General features: G+C 42.1%; 1 protein-coding gene across 3 annotated transcripts in view; it reads left to right on the forward strand.

Annotated features, from left to right (window-relative positions):
* Positions 1-23,102, forward strand: part of PTPRG (protein tyrosine phosphatase receptor type G) — a 761,059-nt gene that overhangs the window by 600,338 nt on the left and 137,619 nt on the right. For all 3 annotated transcript variants that reach the window (XM_073592151.1, XM_073592152.1, XM_073592153.1), the window contains one exon: positions 30-159. In XM_073592151.1, coding sequence (XP_073448252.1) covers positions 30-159 — 130 coding nt within the window. The remainder of the gene's footprint in view (positions 1-29; positions 160-23,102) is intronic.

A 23,102-nucleotide genomic window follows, 5' to 3' on the forward strand; every position in this document is an offset into this window, starting at 1 on the left:
ATTCACATGTGTATTTGTTGTTGTAACAGGTGAACATAACTCAAGCATGTCAAATCGACCTTCTCCCAGTAAGATGGAGTGGATTGTTCCGCTAATGGTTGTCTCTGCCTTGACCTTCTTCTGTCTGGTCCTGCTGATCGCAGTGCTGGTCTACTGGAGGTAAGTCATTTGACCTTCATAAAACTTTGTACATGATTGTGAGGTTTGTTTTGCAATTTAATCTACATAAGAGCTTGAAGGACAGAGCTACTGTCTTTCACAATGAGAAGGAATAAAAGTATTTCCATTATTTGACCAAGTGCATACAAATGTGTACTATTTATGGGTACTTTTGTATACCTTTTGAGGTCCCGCTAGCAGGGGTGTTAAACTCCATTTCATCATATCAGTAGTATGGTAGCCCTCAAAGTGCCCTTTGGATCTGGGGTGCTCTATGTACAGAGTGCAGGGTTCAAGAAGTGTGTTATGTACAGAGTGCAGGGTTCAAGAAGTGTGTTATGTACAGAGTGCAGGGTTCAAGGAGTGTGTTATGTACAGAGTGCAGGGTTCAAGGGGTGTGTTATGTACAGAGTACGGTATCCACCCCCCCCAAAGTGGGAACACTTTGGAAACCTCCAGGTTAGATCATAAGTCCTTGGTGAGGTAAACGGAAGACTAAAAAGAAGCTTCCACAACCACCACTAAAAGCAGAGGGCGAAAGGCTTATTGGTTGAATGGTTTTAGAGCACAAACTCTCAGAGTGAAGGTTGTATATTATGGGAACAAAGCCACCTGAAAACAAGTAATGTAACAGAACAGGTTTAGAACACTCACTAGAGAAATGATTGCACACAGGATCAGTGTGACGAATTACAGCCTAGGTTTCCTGTTATGTTGCCTTCATGATATTTTAAGCCATCCTATTACTGTTATAGTATCCTCTGCATTAAGGAGTAGTGATACTTGCCTCCCCTGTCACCTGTGCTGCTGATCTCGGTTGTATTGCAATGATCATGTTGCTTGACGAATCCACAGAATTGAACACTTCCCAGAGTGTTGGATTCCTGGCGCCCCCTTCTGCGGTCTTTGGCTGCTCCTCCAGGCCCTAACTTCACTATAGGGTGTAGTAGTGCTGTAGGGGCAGGTGGATCAAACCATTGAGCGCATGTAGACTCTAAGCCTGGCTTAGCAGTACAATGCTGCAGAGAACAGTACTGATGTCATTAAGTTGGGCTTTCGAAAATACAAGGCAACTTCAACAAGGTGAGTTGACACACAACAAAAATGACAGGTCTTGCTCAATGCTCCACCAGGTCCTCTTGCATGACAAACCGCTAGTAGTGCTGACAAGGGCAGAGCTCGTCCCAGCCCAAAACCTCCAGTAGGGAAAGGAGATCCTAAAAGTTACACATCACAGCAAAACCCTGTGAGGAGGTGTATGACAGCCTCAGTTTGAGCTTCAACCAGACCCTACAAGAATAATTGACAGACCTTTGTTTTGCAGATCTGTTTTCAGATACACTGCAATTATATTCTCAAATCAACCAGGTGATATTTTGGGGTAGATATAGGGTGAGATTTTCTATATTTAAAAGCTAGTCTTGACACTAAAGTAAAATTTTTATCAGTAACTTATTTCAATTATTTATCCGCAAGTTTCTGGCTACTACCTACATTATCTGACCTATGGACTCTCATAAATTTGATGAACAGACATACTTATCCAATAGATTCTGCTTTGAAGTTTCCCCTTTCAGATTTATCCTGGCCTAGAGGGCACGTTTCCTCAGATTTAACTGTACTATTTCCACTTTTGATGTGATATTTTTTGACTGCGTGCCAGGGTAAAGTCTAACGTGTGTCTAAAATGCTCCAACATTCAAATTTTCGGAACTAATTTAAATGTCAACTTTTCTTCTCTTCTGGAGTGGGATAAGAGCTGCGGCTATATACTCTAGCATGTCATTCTGCTCAGTCAGCCGTGATTATAGGTCTCTGTGAGAGATTTCCTGCCGCATCCACCCTGGCATTTAGAGTTTGGGATATTAGACATGTTTGCCGCATTTTCAGTTGCTCATTTTGCTTATTCCTCCCCTGAATCTGGAGATTTATAGGAGGATTGAATCTATATGGTATTTAAACAGACCTCTTTTTTTTTTTTTTTCTCCTTCGAATATCTTCTTTAGCAGTCAGTTTTGGTATGTGACATTTTCTGATGTACTTTATTTGCAAAAGTGTCTGTTTTCAAAGATACCACTTTTCACTGGAGGAGTTGGCCTTTTTGTCATTACAAATTTAAATCATTCAGTTGTATGAGGGAGAGTTGGGAACACAGATAGGGAGAGATCTTACAACTAGAACAGTGGTGGTCAACTTTCTTGATATGGGGGCCTCAAGTGTGGCCCCTGAGATCATGAAAGGAAAGCAGACACACAACAGGGTATAGTCAAAGGCTATTGGTATGATGCAAGAGAGACTGCAGACATGATGCAAGTGATGGTCAGAGAATGTGGACATAGTATATGAGATGGTCACAAACTGTGGACATGGTATATGAGATGGTCACAAACTGTGGACATGGTATATGAGATGGTTAGAGATTGTGGACATGGTATATGGGATGGTTAGAGACTGTGGAACATGGTAAATGGGATGGTTAGAGACTGTGGACAAGGTAAATGGGATGGTTAGAGACTGTGGACAAGGTATATGGGATGGTTAGAGACTGTGGACATGATATATGGGATGGTTAGAGAACGTGGACATGGTATATGGGATGGTTAGAGACTGTGGAACATGGTAAATGGGATGGTTAGAGACTGTGGACAAGGTATATGGGATGGTTAGAGACTGTGGACATGGTATATGGGATGGTTAGAGACTGTGGACATGGTATATGGGATGGTTAGAGACTATGGACATGGTATATGGGATGGTTAGAGACTGTGGACATGGTATATGGGATGGTTAGAGACTGTGGACATGGTATATGGGATGGTTAGAGACTGTGGAACATGGTAAATGGGATGATTAGAGACTGTGGACATTGTATATGGGATGATTAGAGACTGTGGACATGGTATATGGGATGGTTAGAGACTGTGGAACATGGTAAATGGGATGATTAGAGACTGTGGACATTGTATATGGGATGGTTAGAGACTGTGGACATGGTATATGGGATGGTTAGAGACTGTGGACATGGTATATGGGATGGTTAGAGACTGTGGAACATGGTAAATGGGATGGTTAGAGACTGTGGACATTGTATATGGGATGGTTAGAGACTGTGGAACATGGTAAATGGGATGGTTAGAGACTGTGGACATTGTATATGGGATGGTTAAAGACTGTGGACATGGTATATGGGATGGTTAGAGATTGTGGACATGGTAATTTGGATGGTTCGAGACACTGCACATGGTAAATGAGATGGTCAGAGAGTGCAAACATGATTCAAGAGATGGTCAGAGGCTGTGGATATAATACAAGAGATGGTCCAGAAACTACAGAAATGATACAAGAAATGGTCAAAAACTGAGTACAGGATACAAGAGATGGTCAGAGACTTCAGACACGGTACAAGAAATGTTAATTACTGCAGACATGCAATAGGAGACTGTCAGACTGAACATGCTGTAGGAGTTTTTGGATACTGAACACATGCTTCAAGAGCCAGTCATAAACTGGATACATCTTAAGCTGGCCTTGCATACAATTTTGTGTTAACTTTGTTTTAGATTTACCTTCAACTATGTAGTGCAAGAGCCTGCCTGATTGCATACAAATTGAAAGCGTTTAGGTTTGATCTCATATTATATGGTTTTAGTAAAGCTAAAGGAAACGTTTAAAAGCAAATGATATGGCCAGCCTTACAAGAGACTGCTAGAAATCACTGCTATAACAAGACAACAGGGAAACACAGACTAGTGTCTCTAGTGCTGTAGGGACTCTGAGGGCCACATAGAATGGGACCGCATGCAGCCCGTAGGCCGCAAGTTGGGCATCGGGGAACTAGGGATGAGCCGGGTGATTTATTTTCACTTGATTTTATTCCAAAATGTAACATTTTGCCATGGGTAATATTTTGCCAATATGGAATCTCTTGACTTTGCTCTTCATTTGGAGTGTTTTTTTGTTTTTTTTTTAATGAGTGTGTTTAATGTAGTATTTGTGTACTATCATTTTAAATTTTATTTTACTTTTTTTCTCTGCATGCTTTCTTTCTGTGAAAAAAGTAAAAAAATAAGGCTAGTGAGTGGTCGAGTTTTTGGCACAAGAGCTGTCATTCGATGGTTGGAAGGAGCTTCTGTAATCATGAACTGTTTAAAGCCCCTTGCAGACTAAAGGCCAAAGAAAAGACACCTTAAAGCTGAACTATTTTTAATCCTTATGCTGCTAGCCTTAGTAAATAGATAAGAAGTTATATTATAGTTACCTGTACTTGTTTTAACCTTTTTTTCCTTTAACTTCAGTTGCTCTCTAGTTTCTGGCCTAGGCCAAAATGATGCCATACATCCCAGAAGTCTTTATGGTCATTTTATTCTTTCATCAGGAGGAGGGGCTTTCTCGGCTAAACACACACTCCGGCCCACATGCATGAGATAAGGGCAGATGGATTCCAGAAAGTAAATGCTAAATGAATCATCTGCCCTTACTCAAGATGGCCGAGGCAAAAAATGCTAGGGGGGAATTTTTTAACCACTTGCCGACCGGCTCACGCCGATATATGTCAGCAAAGTGGCACGGGTGCGCAAAACGACATACCCCTACGTCACTCCGTCATCATCGGCTAGCGGGCGCGTGCACACTGCCGGCAGCTAGCGTGAGTCCTGCGGACTCGATGTCCGCCAGGTGGCCCGCGATCGTGGCATGGAAAGGCAGAATGGGGAGATGGCCTATGTAAACAAGGCATTTTCCTGTTCTGCCTAGCAACATGACAGGGATCTACGGTTCCCAGTGATCGGGAGCAGTGATCTGTCATGTTGTAGCGAGCCCATCCCCCCCCCCACAGTTAGAGCACACTGAGGAAACACAACCCCTTGATCGCCCCCTAGTGTTTAACCCCTTTCCTGCCAGTGACATTTACACAGAAATCAGTGCATTTTTATAGCACTGATCACTGTAAAAATGCCAATGATCCCAAAAATGTGTCAAAAGTGTCCGATCTGTTTGCCGCAGTGTCGCAGTCGCGATAAAAATAAATCGCAAATCGCCACCATTACTAATAAAAAAAAATTTAAATAAAAATGCCATAAATCTATACCCTATTTTGTAGACGCAATAACTTTTGCGCAAACCAATCTATATATACGCTTATTGCGATTTTTTTTTTTTTTTTACCAAAAATATGTAGAATACTAAACTGAGGAAGAAATTATTTTTTTTAATATTTTTTGAGGGGATATTTATTATAGCAAAAAGTAAAAAATATTGCTTTTTTTTTTTTCAAAATTGTCCCTCTTTTTTTTGTTTATAGCGCAAAAAATAAAAACCGCAGAGGTGATCAAATACCACCAAAAGAAAGCTCTATTTGTGGGGAAACAAGGACGTCAATTTTGTTTGGGTACAACACGACCGCGCAATTGTCAGTTAAAGCGACGCAGTGCTGTATCGCAAAAAAAGGCCTGGTCAGGAAGGGGGCTGAAGCGGTTAAAGCGATTGCTCAAGAAAGTTAAGCATGGAGACATGGATGGACGGATGGGAGAGTTTGCATTGAATGTTAAAAATGAATAGTGTTTTCAGTGCTCAGATACAGTACTATGCATTCTCTGGATGAGGCAGAGAGCCTGACATAATTGCCCTGCCTCTCCACCTTATGCCCCGTACACACGGTCAGACATTGATCGGACATTCCGACAACAAAATCCATGGATTTTTTCCGACGGATGTTGGCTCAAACTTGTCTTGCATACACACGGTCACACAAAGTTGTCGGAAAATCTGATCGTTCTGAACACGGTGACGTAAAACATGTACATCGGGACTATAAACTGGGCACTAGCCAATAGCTTTCGTCTCTTAATTTATTCTGAGCATGCGTGGCACTTTGTGCGTCGGATTTGTGTACACACGATCGGAATTTAAACGATCGGATTTTGTTGTCGGAAAATTTTATAGCCTGCTCTCAAACTTTGTGTCAGAAATTCTGATGGAGCCCACACACGGTCGGAATTTCCGACAACACAATCCGATCGCACTTTTTTTCCGTCGGAAAATGCGACCGTGTGTACAGGGCATTACAGTTGCCACCTCATCCCTTTAAACCTGAACACCTTTAACCTCCCTGGCGGTATTCCCGAGTCTGGCTCGGGGTGGATTTTTCATACCAAAAGCGGTATCCCCGAGCCAGACTCGGGCTTGCATCGCAGGATCCAGGAAGAGTTTACTTACCTTGTCCCCTGGTTCCTGCGATGCCTCTCCGCTGTGATCGGCGAGCCGCTGTGTCTCGCTCGATTCACAGTGCCGTGCTCCGTTCCCTGCGAGCGTTGCGATGCACGGGGGCGGAGTTCGGCGGTAAATTCAAAAGTGAAACACACAGTACAGATACAGCATACTGTAATCTTACAGATTACAGTACTGTATCAAATAACTACACATCCCCTTTGTCCCTAGTGGTCTGTCCAGTGTCCTGCATGCAGTTTTATATATATAAAACTGTTCTTTCTGCCAGGAAACTGGAGATTGTCCATAGCAACCAAAACTGTCCCTTTACATCAAAAGTGGTTTTAGACCAGCTAGAAAAAAGCGATAATAAATTATAATCACTTGCAGAATTGAGCGATAGTGATTTGTGAGGAGATCCGTCATCAAACACTAAAAGTAACGAAAGCTACAATTCTGCAACTGAGCAAATTTCAGTGTTTTTGATTTGATTACATTATATAATTTTTATTATTATTATATTATTATTTGTTATAATTATTTATAGTTATTTATTATATTATTTTTTATTTCGTTTTTCAAACTTTATCATACCCGGGATGTCTACTAGACTCTTGTTTGGACAGATTTAAGTGAACTATTCCTAAGAATTACAGGCCTACAATATAAAACGCCAAATTTCTGTGCAAAATAATGGTACCGCTTTCAGCACCTAAAATCTGAAATAATCATACCGCCAGGGAGGTTAAATTACACAGGTTCTGAGGCAAATTATATACGGATAAGGCACCAAATGAGTTTAATTACCATCTTAATCATCCACAGAACCTGTGTAATTAATATGTGTTCGGGTTTAAAGGGATGAGGTGGCAACCCTACTCCACCTCCTATAATCAGAGAACGCTTTGCATCCATTGAGAAGATGCAGAGAAATCTATGAATGGTGCCAAACGGGCAACCTCCTGTGTTCAAAATGCAGCAGGGCCGCCGCTCAGCACAGGAAAGTGTAGATCACTGGAGTATCGGTGCCTACTACAGTGATTTCCAGCTTCTACAGCTCATACTTTATAAGTAAACTGTTTGTTTTTTTGTTTTTTTTTATGCTAAAGGTTTTACACAAATAAAAGCTGATTATTGTAAGCACTCCTGTCACTAGTAAATGGTTTGTCTCATCCCTGTGACTGCTACATCTGCAAGAGAGCTTGTTCTTTTGAGAAAACAGACTAAATGGCCAGATCACTAGGTGAAAATAAGGGAAAGAAAGCCTAAAAAAAGAAAACGAATGCAGCCACCACATCTAAGAATTTGGAAGCTGTAATATAATGTTTACTTATGCGTTCAAATATCAGCGCCCTTAGTGCTTGGTAAATGCGCTACGCACATTTCGCCTTGATGTTAGAGCTGCACAATTAATCGTTAAAAAATCGTGATCTCGATTCAACCCCCCTGACAATCCCTATTGCAGAGGTTGCTGATTCTTTCATCTAACAAGTGGAGAGACTTATCTGCTCACTCAGCTGTCAAAAGAAAACATCTGGGCAGTCTGCCAAGTTTTTAACATGAAACATTGTAACTAACTCTTCCTTCTGGGATCAAAGTAATAAACTTCTGTGTGTAAAAAAAACTTTTTCTAACAATGTGTAAATGCAGGAAGTTTAACCAATTAAAGTCTAAATCTTTATCTTTTTTTTTTTTTTTTTTTTTTAAGTTGAAATCAATATTTTTTGCTAGAAAATTACTTGGAACCCCCAAACATTATATATATATATATATTTTAGCAGAGACTCTAGGGGATAAAATGTCAATTGCTGCAATATTTTATGTCGCACTATTTGCCCAACGGTCTTTCAAACACAATTTTTTGGGAAAAAATACACTTCACTGAATAATAAAAAAAATGAAACCTTAAAGTTAGCCCAATTTTAATGTGAAAGACGATGTTACGCCGCGAGAATCGTGATCTATCTTCTAAGCAAAACAATCGTGATTCTCATTTTAGCCAGAATCGTGCAGCTCTACTTGATGTATAAAAGTTCACATCGCTGTATATACAACAGTCCACCTTCTGTATTCGGTTGTGCCCGTTTAGCTGTCCAAGAAGTGAAGTGGTAATTTTAGCCAATAATGTGTATGTCAGGGCAAATAGTACAGAAAAAATGTCAGCTGATCTGCCAGAAATGCACTCAGCTGCTAAGGCTTCATTCAAATGGGCGATAAACTGGCTGCATGCACACAGCCATTGCAAGCAGCGGCACGGCCACCTTTGTACCCAGCTGGCGCTACCACTGTTCACATCTTGCCTCTCATCCAAGTGATTACTTTGGATTATAGTCTCTGACCTGCCCTGGACGATGAAAGCCGGGAATGCCGTGTCTGGCCACAACTAATCGTTCATTTTATATCTGCCAGAAACACAGTGCTGCTGGATCCAGAGGCTGCATTGAGCCCATCCACCCTCATTGGTGCCCTTGAATGATGCCTTAGTCTTGTCCTGGGCTGATAACACGCAGCATTTATGTGGATTAGGTGGTGTTAAGCCCTGCCCAGTTGTATTTTGATAAACTACTCAATCCCTCCCATCACCTCTCATCTCTACAACACGTTTTTCTGTACATGAAGGTAAAAACTAGGAGGGCCAATTAGACTCCTTGAGGTAACACAGGAAGTGTGCGCAGGACACAGGTCAGCTCTGGATTTCTGACATGATCAACTGGTTCTTTTTTTTGCACTTAGCAAATGGATATTACAAAACGCTTTCACTGGTATATTTACCGGACCAAAAAGGAGCAAATAAGAGAAGTTCATTGTTGGGGTTTACATACCCTTAAAAAAAAAAAAGACTTATGGGAATTTTTTTTTTTTTTTTATAGAATGATACTTACCTAGGTGGGTGCAGCATCTGTCCACCACCGGGTTTAACACTGAGAACCGAGTGATCAATAACTGCTGCTCGCTCTGTTCTCAGAGCTCCTTAAAGCGGAGTTCCGCCAAATTTTATTTTTTTTTTTAAAAGTCAACAGCTACAAATCTCTTAGATTGTAAGCTCTACGGAGCAGGGCCCTCTGATTCCTACTGTATTAAAGTGTATTGTATTTGTACTGTCTACCCTCAAGTTGTAAAGCGCTACGTAAACTGTTGGCGCTATATAAATCCTGTATAATAATAATACTGCAGCTGCTGACTTTTAGAATATGAACACTTACCTGTCCAGGGCGCCCGCGATGTCAGCACCCGAAGCCGATCTGTCCCTCGGCTCTCAGGTGGAGGTGCCGCCATCTTCGGTAAGGGAATCAGGAAGTGAAGACTTGCGGCTCGACAGCCTGGTTCCTTACTGAGCATGCGTGAGTCAGGCTGTGTGTTCTGACTGGTCCCTGCTTTCGTCTGGGACCTGTGTGCCTCCCTGAAGACAGCGGAGGAGGCGCCAGACATGGCGTAGATCACTGTGGATACTGCAGGTATCTATGCCCGGAAGTGGGAGCAAATACCTGGATTAGACAGGTATCTGCTCCCCCCCCCCCCCCCCCCCGAAAGGTGCCAAATGTGACACCGGAGGGGGGAGGATTCCAAAAAGCGGAAGCTCCATTTTTGGGTGGAACTCCGCTTTAAGCAGACAGCTGGGACTGTCAGTCACCGGCTCTCTGTTCTGCCCCCCCCCCCCCCCGCTCACTGGAGTGCTGGGCTGTGTAGGGTGTGGGAGTGGCCGTCTCAGGTTGTCAGCGGCTTGCTGAGCTGGGTGTCGGTCCAGGCACGTGGGCGGATCCCAACCATATGGTCACGAGCCTTAACCAGCTCTGTGACGTCAGCTTAAAGAGGGCTGAAAACAGGTCACTGGAGTGTAGAACGATCTACACTCCTGTGATCCATAGGAGAAGTATACCCAGATGAGCTTTGGCTGTACTTCTCCTTTTGAAGAATATATGAATCAAACACTTCATATTCCTGATATGTGTCTGCTGTACTATGAACTTGTATGAACAAGTCTCCTGCTCTCATTGTATTGCTTCCTTTTGTGTGAAATCCCTGGTGTTCCTGCCATTCCCTTTGCTTTCCTAATAAAACTGACCACACTAAGCAGAAGAGCACACGGTGGTCATTTCCTTAGCTATGTTGGGAACTTGGGTTACTCGCCTCCAAAAACTGACCACACTAGACATGAGAGCACAGCGTGGTCAGTTCCCAGCCTGCTCTCTCCTCCAATGATCAGACCTGTCCTGACACCGCCCTTCCCTCAACAGTCATTCACTGGGAAGATCAGTATGCTAGAGTCTCCTCCTCCAGCTCTCTGAGCTCCTTATGCAGCCAAGAACTGATAGTATGTGATCACTTATTTAAAAAAATAAATAGGAAAAAAAGGTATTTATAATGTTTTTTTTTATATCTATACACAAACGTTTTGTCTTTTTATTTGATAGTGAATGGATTGTTTTACAAGGTGAGGGATTACATAAGACTACACTGTTGGGTTAAAGATTGAAGCATCGAGTGTCTGCCGCCATCCCTTCCCGATTCCAGTAAATCAAGGTGTTTATGCAGTGCTAATGTGTTTACATCCAGAAAGGATATTTAGAGAAACACAGCTGCAGCTGTTAAGATAGGAGGAGGAGGAGAGGCGAGCGTTTTTTTTTTTTTCTGTGCGCCACCGTCTGTATGAAATCACAAATTCATCAGAACTGGCACTCCGAGCTTCCAAATCGCAGCAACTCCTACAAATCACCGCTCTAAGCCGGTCAGTGGCTGTTTGATTTCCTTCTGCAGTTTGTGCTGTGAAATACGAGCGGAGAGATACAGGCAGAAGTCTGATTTAGTTCTTGCCTTAAAATTGAATGCCGCTATCAAATCGCATTCCTAATGTTTTTTTAAATGCAAATGACTGTAGTCCGGTAATGAGATAAGAGGCTGCTTCCAGGTAGCTCTGTGTGTTTGTCATTGCTGGAGCTGGGCTGATTTACACAATTGTCACCTGGCGCTGTGTGCGTCCTCCCACCGCATTACCTGATCAGAATCTGGGAATTTGTTTAACTTCTTGCTATCACACCAGACATTTTCCCTCAATACTATATAAATGATGGACAATGGTCTGCTTTATGGACAATATTGACATATACACTATATTACCAAAAGTGTTGGGACACCTGCCTTTACATGAACTTTAATGACATCCCAGTCTTAGTCCGTAGGGTTCAATATTGAGTTGGCCTCCCCTTTGCAGCTATAACAGCTTCAACTCTTCTAGAAAGGATGTATGGCACAGATTTCCAAAAGTAGTTCTTGTACTTCTTTTGGCAACTTTGGGGGGCAATTTGTATAGACATCTGTGCAGGAACCCGGCAATTCAGAACCCGCACAGATGTCCGTCAAATCGCCCCCCGAAGTCGGACTGCATTGCCGGTTTGAAATTGTGCGAGTTCAGCTGAACTCACGATTTCTAACCCGCAGTCAGAGTGAACCTGGGCTTAATGGTAAACAGGACAAATAGAGAGGGGCAATCTCCTTAACGGGGTCACAGACAGCAATAAAATCAGACAAGCCTTCTAATCCCTCTCCACTCTGTCCAAAATGAAAAAAAAAAAGTTTTGCCTTTTAGTTATACTTTAATGTGATTCGAAAGGCACAATTTTTATCTTTTAAGAATAACAAACATGTTGAACTTGCCTGCTCTGTGGAATAGTTTTGCACAGAGCAGCCCTGATCCTCCTCTTCTCAGGTCCCCCGTTGGCACTCTCCTGTCCCTTCCCCCCTGCCAAGTGCCCCAATAGCAAGCTGTTTACTCAGGAGATAATCATACATGCTCGCTGCTGAGCCAGCTGTGTGTGTCAGTGTTCATTTCATTGACTAAAACATTTTAGTCGACTAAATGAATACTATTTTAGTCAACTAAAATATGACTAAAACTAAAACAATTGAGATGACTAAAATACGACTAAAACTAAAATGCAATTTTAGTCAAAAGACTTAGAGCCCTTGCACACTGGGGCGGTTTGCAGGCGCTATTGCGCTAATAATAGCGCCTGCAAACCGCCTCGAAAGTGCCGCTGCTTTCATTCCAGTGTGAAAGCCCCGAGGGCTTGCACACTGGAGCGATGCGCTGGCAGGACGGTAAAAAAAGTCCTGCCAGCAGCATCTTCGGAGCGGTGAAGGAGCGGAGTGTATACCGCTCCCTTACCGCTCCTGCCCATTGAAATCAATGGGATGGCGCGGCTATACCGCTGGCAAAGCGCCTCTGCAGAGGCGCTTTGCGGTGGTATTTAACCCTTTCTCGGCCGCTAGCGGGGGGTCAAACCGCCCCGCTAGTGGCCGCATACCGACGGTAAAACGCCGCTAATAATAGCAGCGTTTTACCGCCGACGCCGACGCCGCCCCCCGCCCCAGTGTGCAAGGGCTCTAAGACTAAAACTAAATTGAAAATTTAACATCAATATTAACACTGGTCTGTAGTGCATGTTCATACCTCAATACCATAATAAATAACATATTCGATTTTTCACTCCAGCAGTATATAATGAGTTTAGAAATTGTAGAGAAATGTTAACTAATGCAATACATTTAATTACACCCATTCGATTTTAGACGACTAAAATGTACTGGAGATTTTAGTCGACTAAAACGTAGGACATTTTAGTTGACTAAAATCATCTGGCGATTTAGTCGACTAAAATCATCTGGCGATTTAGTCGACTAAATACGACTAAAACTAAAACAATTGCAGAAGACTAAAATGGGACTAAATCTTAAATGCCATTTTAGTCCTAAGACTAAGATTAAAACCAAATCGAAATTTGCTGCCAAAATTAACACTGGTGTGTGTCCATTGACAGAGCATGGTTTTGTCCCTCCCCCCCTCTTCTCATTGGCTGTTATAGACAGCAGCAGGAGCCATTGGCTGCCTCTCTGTCCAATGAGGAGAGAGAGCTGCTGCTCTTGTGTACATCACTGGAATGAGATTATTCTTAGGTAAGTATTTAAAGGGGGCTTGGGGGAGGGAGCTGCATGCAGAAGATTTTCTATTTTATGGCAGAGAATGCAATAAGGTAAAAAGAAACCTTCTGCAAAAGTAAAAAATCTGCAATTCGAATTAAAAAAAAAAAAAAAATAGTTAAATGGTTCAGTAAGCGAAACACACCATAGTTTTCCATAAATAGAACAACTCCATTGATTCCTGGGACACATCTGCTTCACAAATAAATCTCCATTAATTATTCCTGCTACACTAACTCCATACACTGAGTACACAAGCCTTCAGCGACGGGCATATGGCACAATTTACATGTTTAACAACACAAATACTTGCTAGTATAGGTGGTAACATTGTGTAGGAGGTATCAAACATTTTAATTAGGAGCAGATAGCAAAAGCTCGGGATGATGGGAATTGTGATTTCAGCTTCATGGAAATAGACCTTTTTTAGCATTTAAAAGCGGTTGTATACCCACACAACAAAAAAACAAGAAAAAAACGAAAACCTGTAAGGCAAAGGCATAATGAGCTAGTATGCACCTCATACTAGCTCATTACGAAATACTTAACTTAGAACGAGGCATCTGATTCCAATCACCGACGAGGAGCTGACATTTTCCCTTTGGCGTGTCTTCCAGGTTTGCGACTCCGACGCTGTGAGTGGCCGGAGCCGCAATGACATCACTCCCACGCATGCACGCTGGAGTCGTCTTTCAGGCAAGGTCCAGCAGCGCCTGCTGGACTTTCAGCCGGACCTTCCCAGCGCATGCGCCGCTGAGCGGCTGCATGCAATGTGAATATCTCCTAAACCGTACAGGTTTAGGAGATATTCATTTTACCTACAGATAAGCCTTATTATAGGCTTACCCGTAGGTAAAAATGTACAGAAAGGGTATACAACCACTTTAAAGGTAACTTCAAGATAACAAAATCTTGTCTTAATATAAGACTCCTACTTGAACCTTGAGGTTCTTCTAGTAATTTGTCCAGATCTGTGCAGTAATAGTGTAAGACTTTGCCTCTATGTAGGAGTTTCCTGTAATCAAGACCGCTCACTGCTGCTCTCTCTCCTTGTGCAGGGTGACTGGTCTTGTCTCCGCCCCCTCCTGTAGTTTTCTGCAGGCAGCCTGTAGTGGTTGGACCTGCTGGCTCCTCCCACAGCTCTGCTGTCTGCACAGGCTATGTACAGCAGATTGATGATGTCACAATGACTTTTACAAGATGATGATTGGGTTTGTAAAGGCATTAGAGGCATACAGTGCATTTATATCTTTTATGGATATTGAGGAACATGTTTAATGAGATTTTTTGTGCCCGAAGTTTAGCTTTAAGAAATTACTATATGTATCAGTAATGTACCTGAGCAAGGCAGTATTTTGCACAGTATGACTATTGCAATGTGAACCTTAAAAGTCTAACTCCAGTGCAAAATTTTATTTTGAACCACTTATGTACCAGGCTATTTTTACTTGTTTTTACCCAAATTCATTTTAAACCATCTATATTATAAATGGACATAAATATAAATAGCTTTCTTTTGGTGGTATTTATTAACCTTGGTTTTTTTTGGGGTTTTTTTTTTTATAAAAAAAAAAAAAAAAAAAGACCAGACCTTATTGGAAAAAAACTTTCCGTTGTAAACCGTGTCAAATAAAAATGGCGGGACAGTACGTACACCCCCAAAATTACCAATTTTTTCCCTATTTTTAACTGAAGAATGATGCTGGTATTGGGGTGGGCAGAACAAGTAGCTGGTAATGGTGCACTAAATAGAACAGCGTCATTAATGTACCGATCATACATAGAGGAGCGAGGAGGTGAAAGGGGGAGGATGCAGATAAGGGGGCTAATGTGCAGGGTAAGGGAAGTGAGGGCATTAATATGGAGTCACTACAGAGACGGGATGGAAATGAGATTTATGGGGGGAGGGGGTGAAATGCCTAAAAAAAAAAAAAAAAATCACTCATTAACCAAAAAATGTAATCTGCTGCTGTCTACCCTTCATTGGTTAAATGTCTACCCTTCATTTATTTAAACCTTTATTCATAAGATCATCCTTCCTCCTTTGTGAACAGAGAAAGGGAGGAGGGCTCTTAAATGTAAACAGTAAAACTGTTTACATCTGTGTTCACTGTGATTGGCTATCACAGCAGTTCTAAGACACAGAGCCACTCTGATTGACATCTTGTCTAAAATCTGCATTCTCTAATGACAGCACCATTATAGACTTTTGTGTGCACGCTGTTGAACCACGTGCCCCAGATGGGCGCATCCGTACGTTCCCTGGTTTAAGTAGATCTACCAGGGTCATGGCTTCAGCTGTGGTCTTTTTTTTTTTTTTTTTTTTTTTCAACAGGCGATGCTGAATAATGTAAAAGCTGCTGGATCTCTTTTACATGTGGAGGGAGGTGGGGGTCCCCCTGCCTTCCACCACCTTTCCTGGACTTTCCCGTGCCACTGGAGAGCCTGAGACTAAATCTGGTGGTTCTGCCAACTGACCATAGAGATGAGGAAGGTAACGGAAGTGCCCCAATCATCCCTATGGTCTATGAAAATTAAAAGCGAAGAGCATTTTGTCACTTCCGGTTTCGGTTTGTTGTTTAGAAGCTGTTACTGGCTTGCGGAAGCATCTGATCAAACCAGTCTCGGTTTGATCAGATGCTTTTGAGGGCAGAGGAGAGATCTGGGGTCTAATAGACCCCAGGTCTCTTAGTAAAGAGTACCTGTCACTGCCCAACTATCACAAAGGATGTTGTTCTTCCCTTGTGATAGCAATAAAATTTATAAAAAGCAAAAAAATAAACATTATAATTAAAGAGACAGTGTAATAAAAAACATTTAATTCAAAATAATACAATTTAAAAAAAAATGAAAGCACCCCTGTTTCCCATGCTCACATTCAAATGCGAACATACATGTTGGTCCTGCATGTATATGTAAGCAGAGATCTCACCGCACATGTGAACCGCACCGCAAACATCAGAGCGAGAGTAATATTTCTAGCACCAGACCTCCTGTGTACTCTAAACTGGTAACCTGTTAAGGCTTTTAAAGCTTTGCCTATAGAGATTTTTAAGTACCGTAGTTTGTTGCCATTCCATGGGCATGCGCAATTTTAAAGTGTGACATTAGCTATCTATTTACTCGGTGAAACAACATATTTTACCAAACAATAGGGTATTCTTTTGTGTTTGTGTGCACAATTTTTTTTCCCGGGCCTTTGCTTTCAGAAAATATATGATGTTCGGGGTTTCTAAGTAATTATCTAGTTAAAAACCACACTGATTTTTACATGTATATGAGAAGTGTCAGAATAGACTTGGGAGTCAAGTGGTTAAAAATGGAACACCAGAACAACATGGCCATCACCCCATCGTTTTCAAAGATACTAGCTAATAATGTAGTTAACCACTTGCCGACCAGGCTTTTTCTGGCACTTTTTGTTTACAAGTTTAAATCAGTATTTTTTGGAATAAAGGGTAAAAATGGCAATTGTTGCAATTTTTTATGTCACACAGCATTTGTGCGGCGGTTTTGCAAAAATACACTTTAATGAATAAAAAAAAAAATAGTTACCCCAATTTTTTGTATAATGTGAATTATGCTGTTATGCCGAGAAAATAGATACCTAACATGTCACTCTTTAAAATTGCGCACGCTCGTGGAATGGCGACAAAATACGGTAATTAAAAATCTCCATAGGTGATGCTTTAAATGCCTTTACAGGTTACCTGTTTAGAGTTAGAGGAGATCTAGTGCTTGAATTATTGCTCTCATGGCCATACCTCACATGTGTGGTTCAAATACAGTTTACATATGCGTGCGTGACTTATTTATTTCAGGTACTTGTATAGCGCCGTCAATTTACGCAGCGCTTTACATATATATTGTACATTCACATCAGTCCCTACCCTCAAGGAGCTTACACTCTAAGGTCCCGAGAGATCCTGTGAGATGAGAGGTGAGATCCCGAACACACCCGAGCCCATTTCTAATCTTCAGCTATCATTCCCAGTATACCACTTGCAGACCATAACAGGTGTGTGTGTGTGTGTGTGTGTATATATATATGTGTGTATGTGTGTGTGTTTGTCAGCAAGTAACATCTTTGAGCTTTTACTTTTGTTCATGACCCCACTGGGGATGTTTTTCTCTCACTTCCTGCCTCTGTGACCCTACAAGGAGTGGGGGACTGCTCTTCTCATAGAGAACAGACAGCAAGAAAAAAAATAATTTGAAAGTTCTAACCCTTCCTTGCTCTACTAAATCTGTGTTTTTTTTTTTTTCCCTTTTCGTGAGATTCCCCTGATTTTGTTTGGGCAACAAATGCTGTTTTTTTTCCTTCACTTTTTTTACACAAATTCAATTCCTGCTCACAACTTATTTCTCACATTTTCTTCTCTTTGAAATTGTCCTTCGTTAGTGTCTTTGTCACTTATAATTACTTGCCGTCTCGGCCCCGAGCTATATAAGCTGTCAGCCTTAACTCGTTCTTTGCTCCTGGTAGCCTGGCCGTACAGAAAGCATTTTCAAAGCACGCCCGATAATATCTCCTAAACCTGCTAATTGATGGGCTGCTGAGGAGAAAAACATCTACATCAAACCCAGAAAGGAAAAAAAAAACGTCCAATTTCATAAGCGGGTCGAGAGACGGCATTACATATACAATTAAATTTCCCGTCTCTGCGGGGACCTCTATTAAAGCAGCGCAGGCTCTGGTGACCCCACCGAGGCTTTGGAACATAAATTGCGTATGCACCTTGGCTTGCCGTCGTCATTCATTACAGTCGGAATAGCTGTGGTGTTAACATTTCAGAGCCAGGAGCGGTTCTGCTGTCTGTTAATCTTAACAAGAGTTTTTTTTTTTTTTTTTTTTTTATCTCATCAGTACATTTACGGACAGTGTCTATCTTAAACTGGCTGTGCACCAAAATAATAGATTTCCCTATCCATACTAAACAGCACGAATGACCGTATAATCACTGGCTATTGCATTCTGAGAGCTGACACCCATGGCTGTCAATAACTGAATAATGCTTGCAGCTGATTGGCTGCAGTCACTGTTTGGCCAACTTTTCTTCGCCCAGCTCCTTCTCAGTTGAAGTTAGCTGAGCTGGGTGGCATTGGCAGTGCCACCCATGGCTCCAGTTTCACAGGAATAGGTCAAAACATTTGAGCTGTCTGACCAGCTTTAGGACTTGTGTGAATGGGCTTTTGTTCACTCCAAGCAGGTTTGTGTTCCCATACAAGTCAACCGGAATGTGAAACTGCTTAAAACTGAATTTTTGGTATGGTTATTTTTACACAGTTACATAGGTCCAGCTTGACAAAGGGGCCATGCCCCAAGACGCGCAGCCATGTCCATTTAAATCACAAGAGTGTGAGCTAGTGGATATCGCTGCTGTAGCTCCCACAGGTATGGTATATACATAGTTACATTGGTCCAAACTTGGCCATTGTAACTATGTAAAAAATACCATACCTGGAATTCAGCTTTAAAGAAAAGTCCGAAGGAGGTCATATGCCCCTGTCCATGAAATCACAATGATCTCGGAAGCATCTCAGGCTGATGTCAAACTGATGATACAAGCCCAAAGCCCGTTATACAGTCCTTAGTATGTAACTTTAGGCTGAATGCTTTAATACATTACAGAGGGCTGAGAGAAGTATATAGGCTACCATTACTGACCACCTTCTGAAATTGCTGGTTGCCTGTATCTCATGCAGATCCATTGTCTTTTAGACCTGGTAGCTGTCATCTCCTGTCTGTAGGTTCCTTTACGAAATTCCAGTCCTGTGATTGTCCACACTGCCTGCATATTGTGGCACTTGCCTAGGAAAGGCCATGCTGTGATATCAGATTTTACTTGTTGTGTCTGGAATTTGAAATTGCGTCTCCAGGGGAGATATATATTAGATATTGGCAGGTCTGAATGATCTGTGCTGCTGTCCAGTAGAGTCAGAAACATATTTCCTTTTTTATTTAGGCCTTGTCTGGCCACCCAAGCATAGAAGAGTCCTATTGAAATTCAAAAGTGTTAGCTATTCAGATTATTTATTCTTTCTCTCCTTCAACATTTCACTATAGTCAATGCATACACAACCCTAACAACAAACTGTATAATGAGCTCAATTCAGTTGAGAGGAGCTATACATTTCTTACTGGCTGCTGACAATGGATCACATAACTTGGTGTATTTCTACTTTTGCAGTAAAATTTGAGAAAACTCCAATGTGTGTTTCTTTCTGCCAGCTCCCCCCATTATAGAAGCCGGAACTCCAACTTCTATGAATGAAACACAATCCATGAATGGAAGAGGCAGTCCTTTCAGTCATCCACCCCTCCTCTATTCATAGATTGTGCTTCATTCATAGAAGTTGTAGTACTGGCTTCTATGAATGAAGGAGCTTGGTGAAAAGGGCAGGCATAGCCGGGCAACGCTTTACGAGTACAAATGATGGCTCCCCCAGCTCAATTAAACCCCGCTGTATCAGAAGATTACGGAAGTGGCAGGAGCCAGCAGTGCCAGGGACACTGCACAATAAAATGATATTAATGGTAAAAATGTTTTGTTTTTTAAAATAGCAAGCATGTCATACTCGCCTGCTCTGTGCAGTGAAAAATCCATAGAAAGTACAGGCCGTCAGCTTGACAGCTTCTCCATAGAAAATATTTATCTAAGCATTACAGCAATGACGTCATCCAAAAATGCTGACGCGTTTCGGCCTTGGGCTTCATCAAATGCATGCTTTTGATGAAGCCCTAAGGCCGAAACGCGCCAGCGTTTTTGGATGATGTCATTGCTGTAATGCTTAAATAAATATTTTCTATGGAGAAGCTGTCAAGCTGATGGCCTGTACTTTCTTTGGATCTTTTGTGAGCTTAATTAGCCAGAGCACAGACTACTCTACACATCAACTATACTATATAGCGGTTGAGCTTGGGTGAGTTTTTCTCTTGCTCTGTGCAGTGGTTTTGCACAGAGAAGCCCGATTCTCCTCTTCTCGGGTCCCCTGCTAGCGCTCCTGGCTCCTCCTTTTCTCCAAATTCCCCCATAGCTACCCTTTTGCTTTGGGGGCACTTGTGTCTGCTTGCTCCCCAGCCCTGATCTGTGTGTCAATAAGAGACACAGAGTGGGGCTCAGCCCTGTCCCCTGCTACCTCCTCTCTGGCTGAGATTCACAGCAGCAGGAGCCAATGGCTCCTACTGCTGTCAGCCAATGAGGCACAGACCCGGGAGAGCAGCTGTTCTCGTGCACATCGCTGGTCCATGATAAGGCTCGGGTAAGTATTAGGGGGAGCTGCATACTGAATTTTTTTTACAGGTGAAAAACCTTCAGCCTTTAGAACCACTTAAAAGTAGTCATATCCCTTGGCTGATTTTTGTGTTTTTATTTTGACTACACTTAGGCTTTAAACCCAAAGTCCATGTTTCTCGACGCTCTATATAGTTTTTGGCCCCAGTGAACTATTTAAAGTGTCAGGAAACCTGGGCTTTGGCTTTAAAGTGGATGTAAACCCTCCATATACCCAGTGAAGTGAACAACCTCAGATGATGCACAGAGATAAAACAAATCTCCCTACATAAGTTTTACGTGCATATCTGCTGTCTTAACCTTTATATACTGTTTAGAAAGTGCACATCTTGTTAGAATTTTCTCTTCCTGATTCCCCTGTAGGAGGGGATTATTGCTAGACACTGCAAGACAGCTTATTGGAGGAAAGGCACACAGCCCCTCCCCACACATGCAGAGGTTGCCTGTGAATAGTTTAGCTGTGTACTAATCTATTTATAGCAACCTCCCCAACACACACTTCAGGCTCCTGTCTCGGAGAGCTTGTCAAAAGTTATCAGGCTGGTAATAGAGGAGGACAAAGCTAAGGGACACAGTGCTCTGAAGAGAGATGAGAGAAAACTGAAGATATATGTGCCCAGCTCAAATTTCAGGAATTGGGTTTACATCCACTTTAACCCTTTGTTAGGACAGATTGGTTAAATCTAGTTTACAACTGACAATAGAATCTGCCAGCACAGTGCAGGAAGGGTTTATTATGGTGAACATGAACTCTCCAAATCCCTCTACATAGATAAGGTAACTCCTGTTTTTTGGGGTGCTCAGAAAAAGTCTAATGTAAGCCGCAAATGTAATATTTTCCTTTTTCATTTTGCATTTCTGTATTTTGCAGCTGCTGCAGATCAGCAGTTAGCAGTGAGGTATCAGAGCACAACCTGGTAAGAAAGAATGTGCCTCAGCTCTGTAAACCATGACTAGTGAACTTGGCAGCTTTCACTGCTAAGGTGACACAATCTCTTTAAATGATTTGTCCGGTCATCAGACTCCTGCTGGACTCCGCTGCTTGCACGCAATAAATACAGCCTCTGTGCAAACAGCGACATGGCCCAGTAGTAAACTGCATAAATATTTAATGTTCCTTATCGCTGCATATACATATTTAAAGATCTCTGCTCTGCGGAGACTGATAACGTGTCGGAGACCTCTTTTTAATAGCAATACATCTTATAGCCTCAGTAACAAGGAACTAATCCAGACATCCAAATGATTTCAGCTGAATTTTCTGTAAAGTTTATAGTGAATAAGTCCTTTTTTTTTAATCCACCTGAGGAGAGCATATGTTAATTTTTATTTGTATAGTTTTTATGTATCCAGTGGGGTCAATGACCGATGAAAAGAGGAACGTTCAGAGATGCAGATGTTTCTGATTGGCTACTCAGAATTTCTCATGCATGGGGAACATTAACCAACATGTCTGATATGTTGCTTTCTGGCATTTCAAAATAGGCATGGTTGCTTTCGGTGCGGAAGTGTTAACACTAAGTTGTTCACATAACTTTCAGTTTTTTTTCTACAGACTTTGCCCTGTGACAGCAGCCAGGTCTTTCCTATATGTCTGTAATCTGGTGATCCTGAAACATATCTGCTGGTGATGCTGGAACTACTTCTGTCTTTCACACACAGATGATCAGATTGAAAAATTCCAGTACTGGGAAGTTTTTCATAAACCCAGTCAGATTGCAGGAGGCATGTATATCCTTATAGATAACCCCTATGGCAGTAATTTAGAAAGGATGACATTGGGTTTACATCCACTTTAATAAAACAAATCCTTAAAGTGGCCCTGTCATCCCCTTACGTTGCTGGCACACCACATCACATAAATATGCTTTATGAGCCCTTATTTGTAGCTCTCTTTCTTGTAGAAATTGGTGCATGTGTTGCAGACTTAGTGGTTGTAACCCTAAAAAAAAAAAAAAATCCTGTTCCTTTGAAGCAGGATTTACAGCAGGGGTAGGCAACCTTTTGAGCACAGTGTGCCGAAAAATGTTTTTAAAGAAATTGAGCGTGTCGATTTTATAACAAAAAAATGTCAACTTCACACTCTCAATCACGAAAAGGATTTTTTATAAAGTAAATGCTGTAAACTACTTTAGTAGTGAGAAATTAACATCCTGCACTTCCCCTGCTCATCTGCCCCACCACTGTAACACCCTGCCCATCTGCCCCACCACTATACTACCCTGCCCATCTGCCCCACCACTATACTACCCTGCCCATCTGCCCCACCACTATACTACCCTGCCCATCTGCCCCACCACTGTACTACACTGCTCATCTGCCCCACCACTGTACTACACTGCTCATCTGCCCCACCACTGTAATACACTGCTCATCTGCCCCACCACTGTACTACACTGCTCATCTGCCCCACCACTGTACTACACTGCTCATCTGCCCCACTAATGTACCTCCCTGCACATCTGCTCC

Source organism: Aquarana catesbeiana, linkage group LG07 (assembly GCF_042186555.1).
Source record: "Aquarana catesbeiana isolate 2022-GZ linkage group LG07, ASM4218655v1, whole genome shotgun sequence".
Classification (NCBI taxonomy): Eukaryota; Metazoa; Chordata; class Amphibia; order Anura; family Ranidae; genus Aquarana; species Aquarana catesbeiana.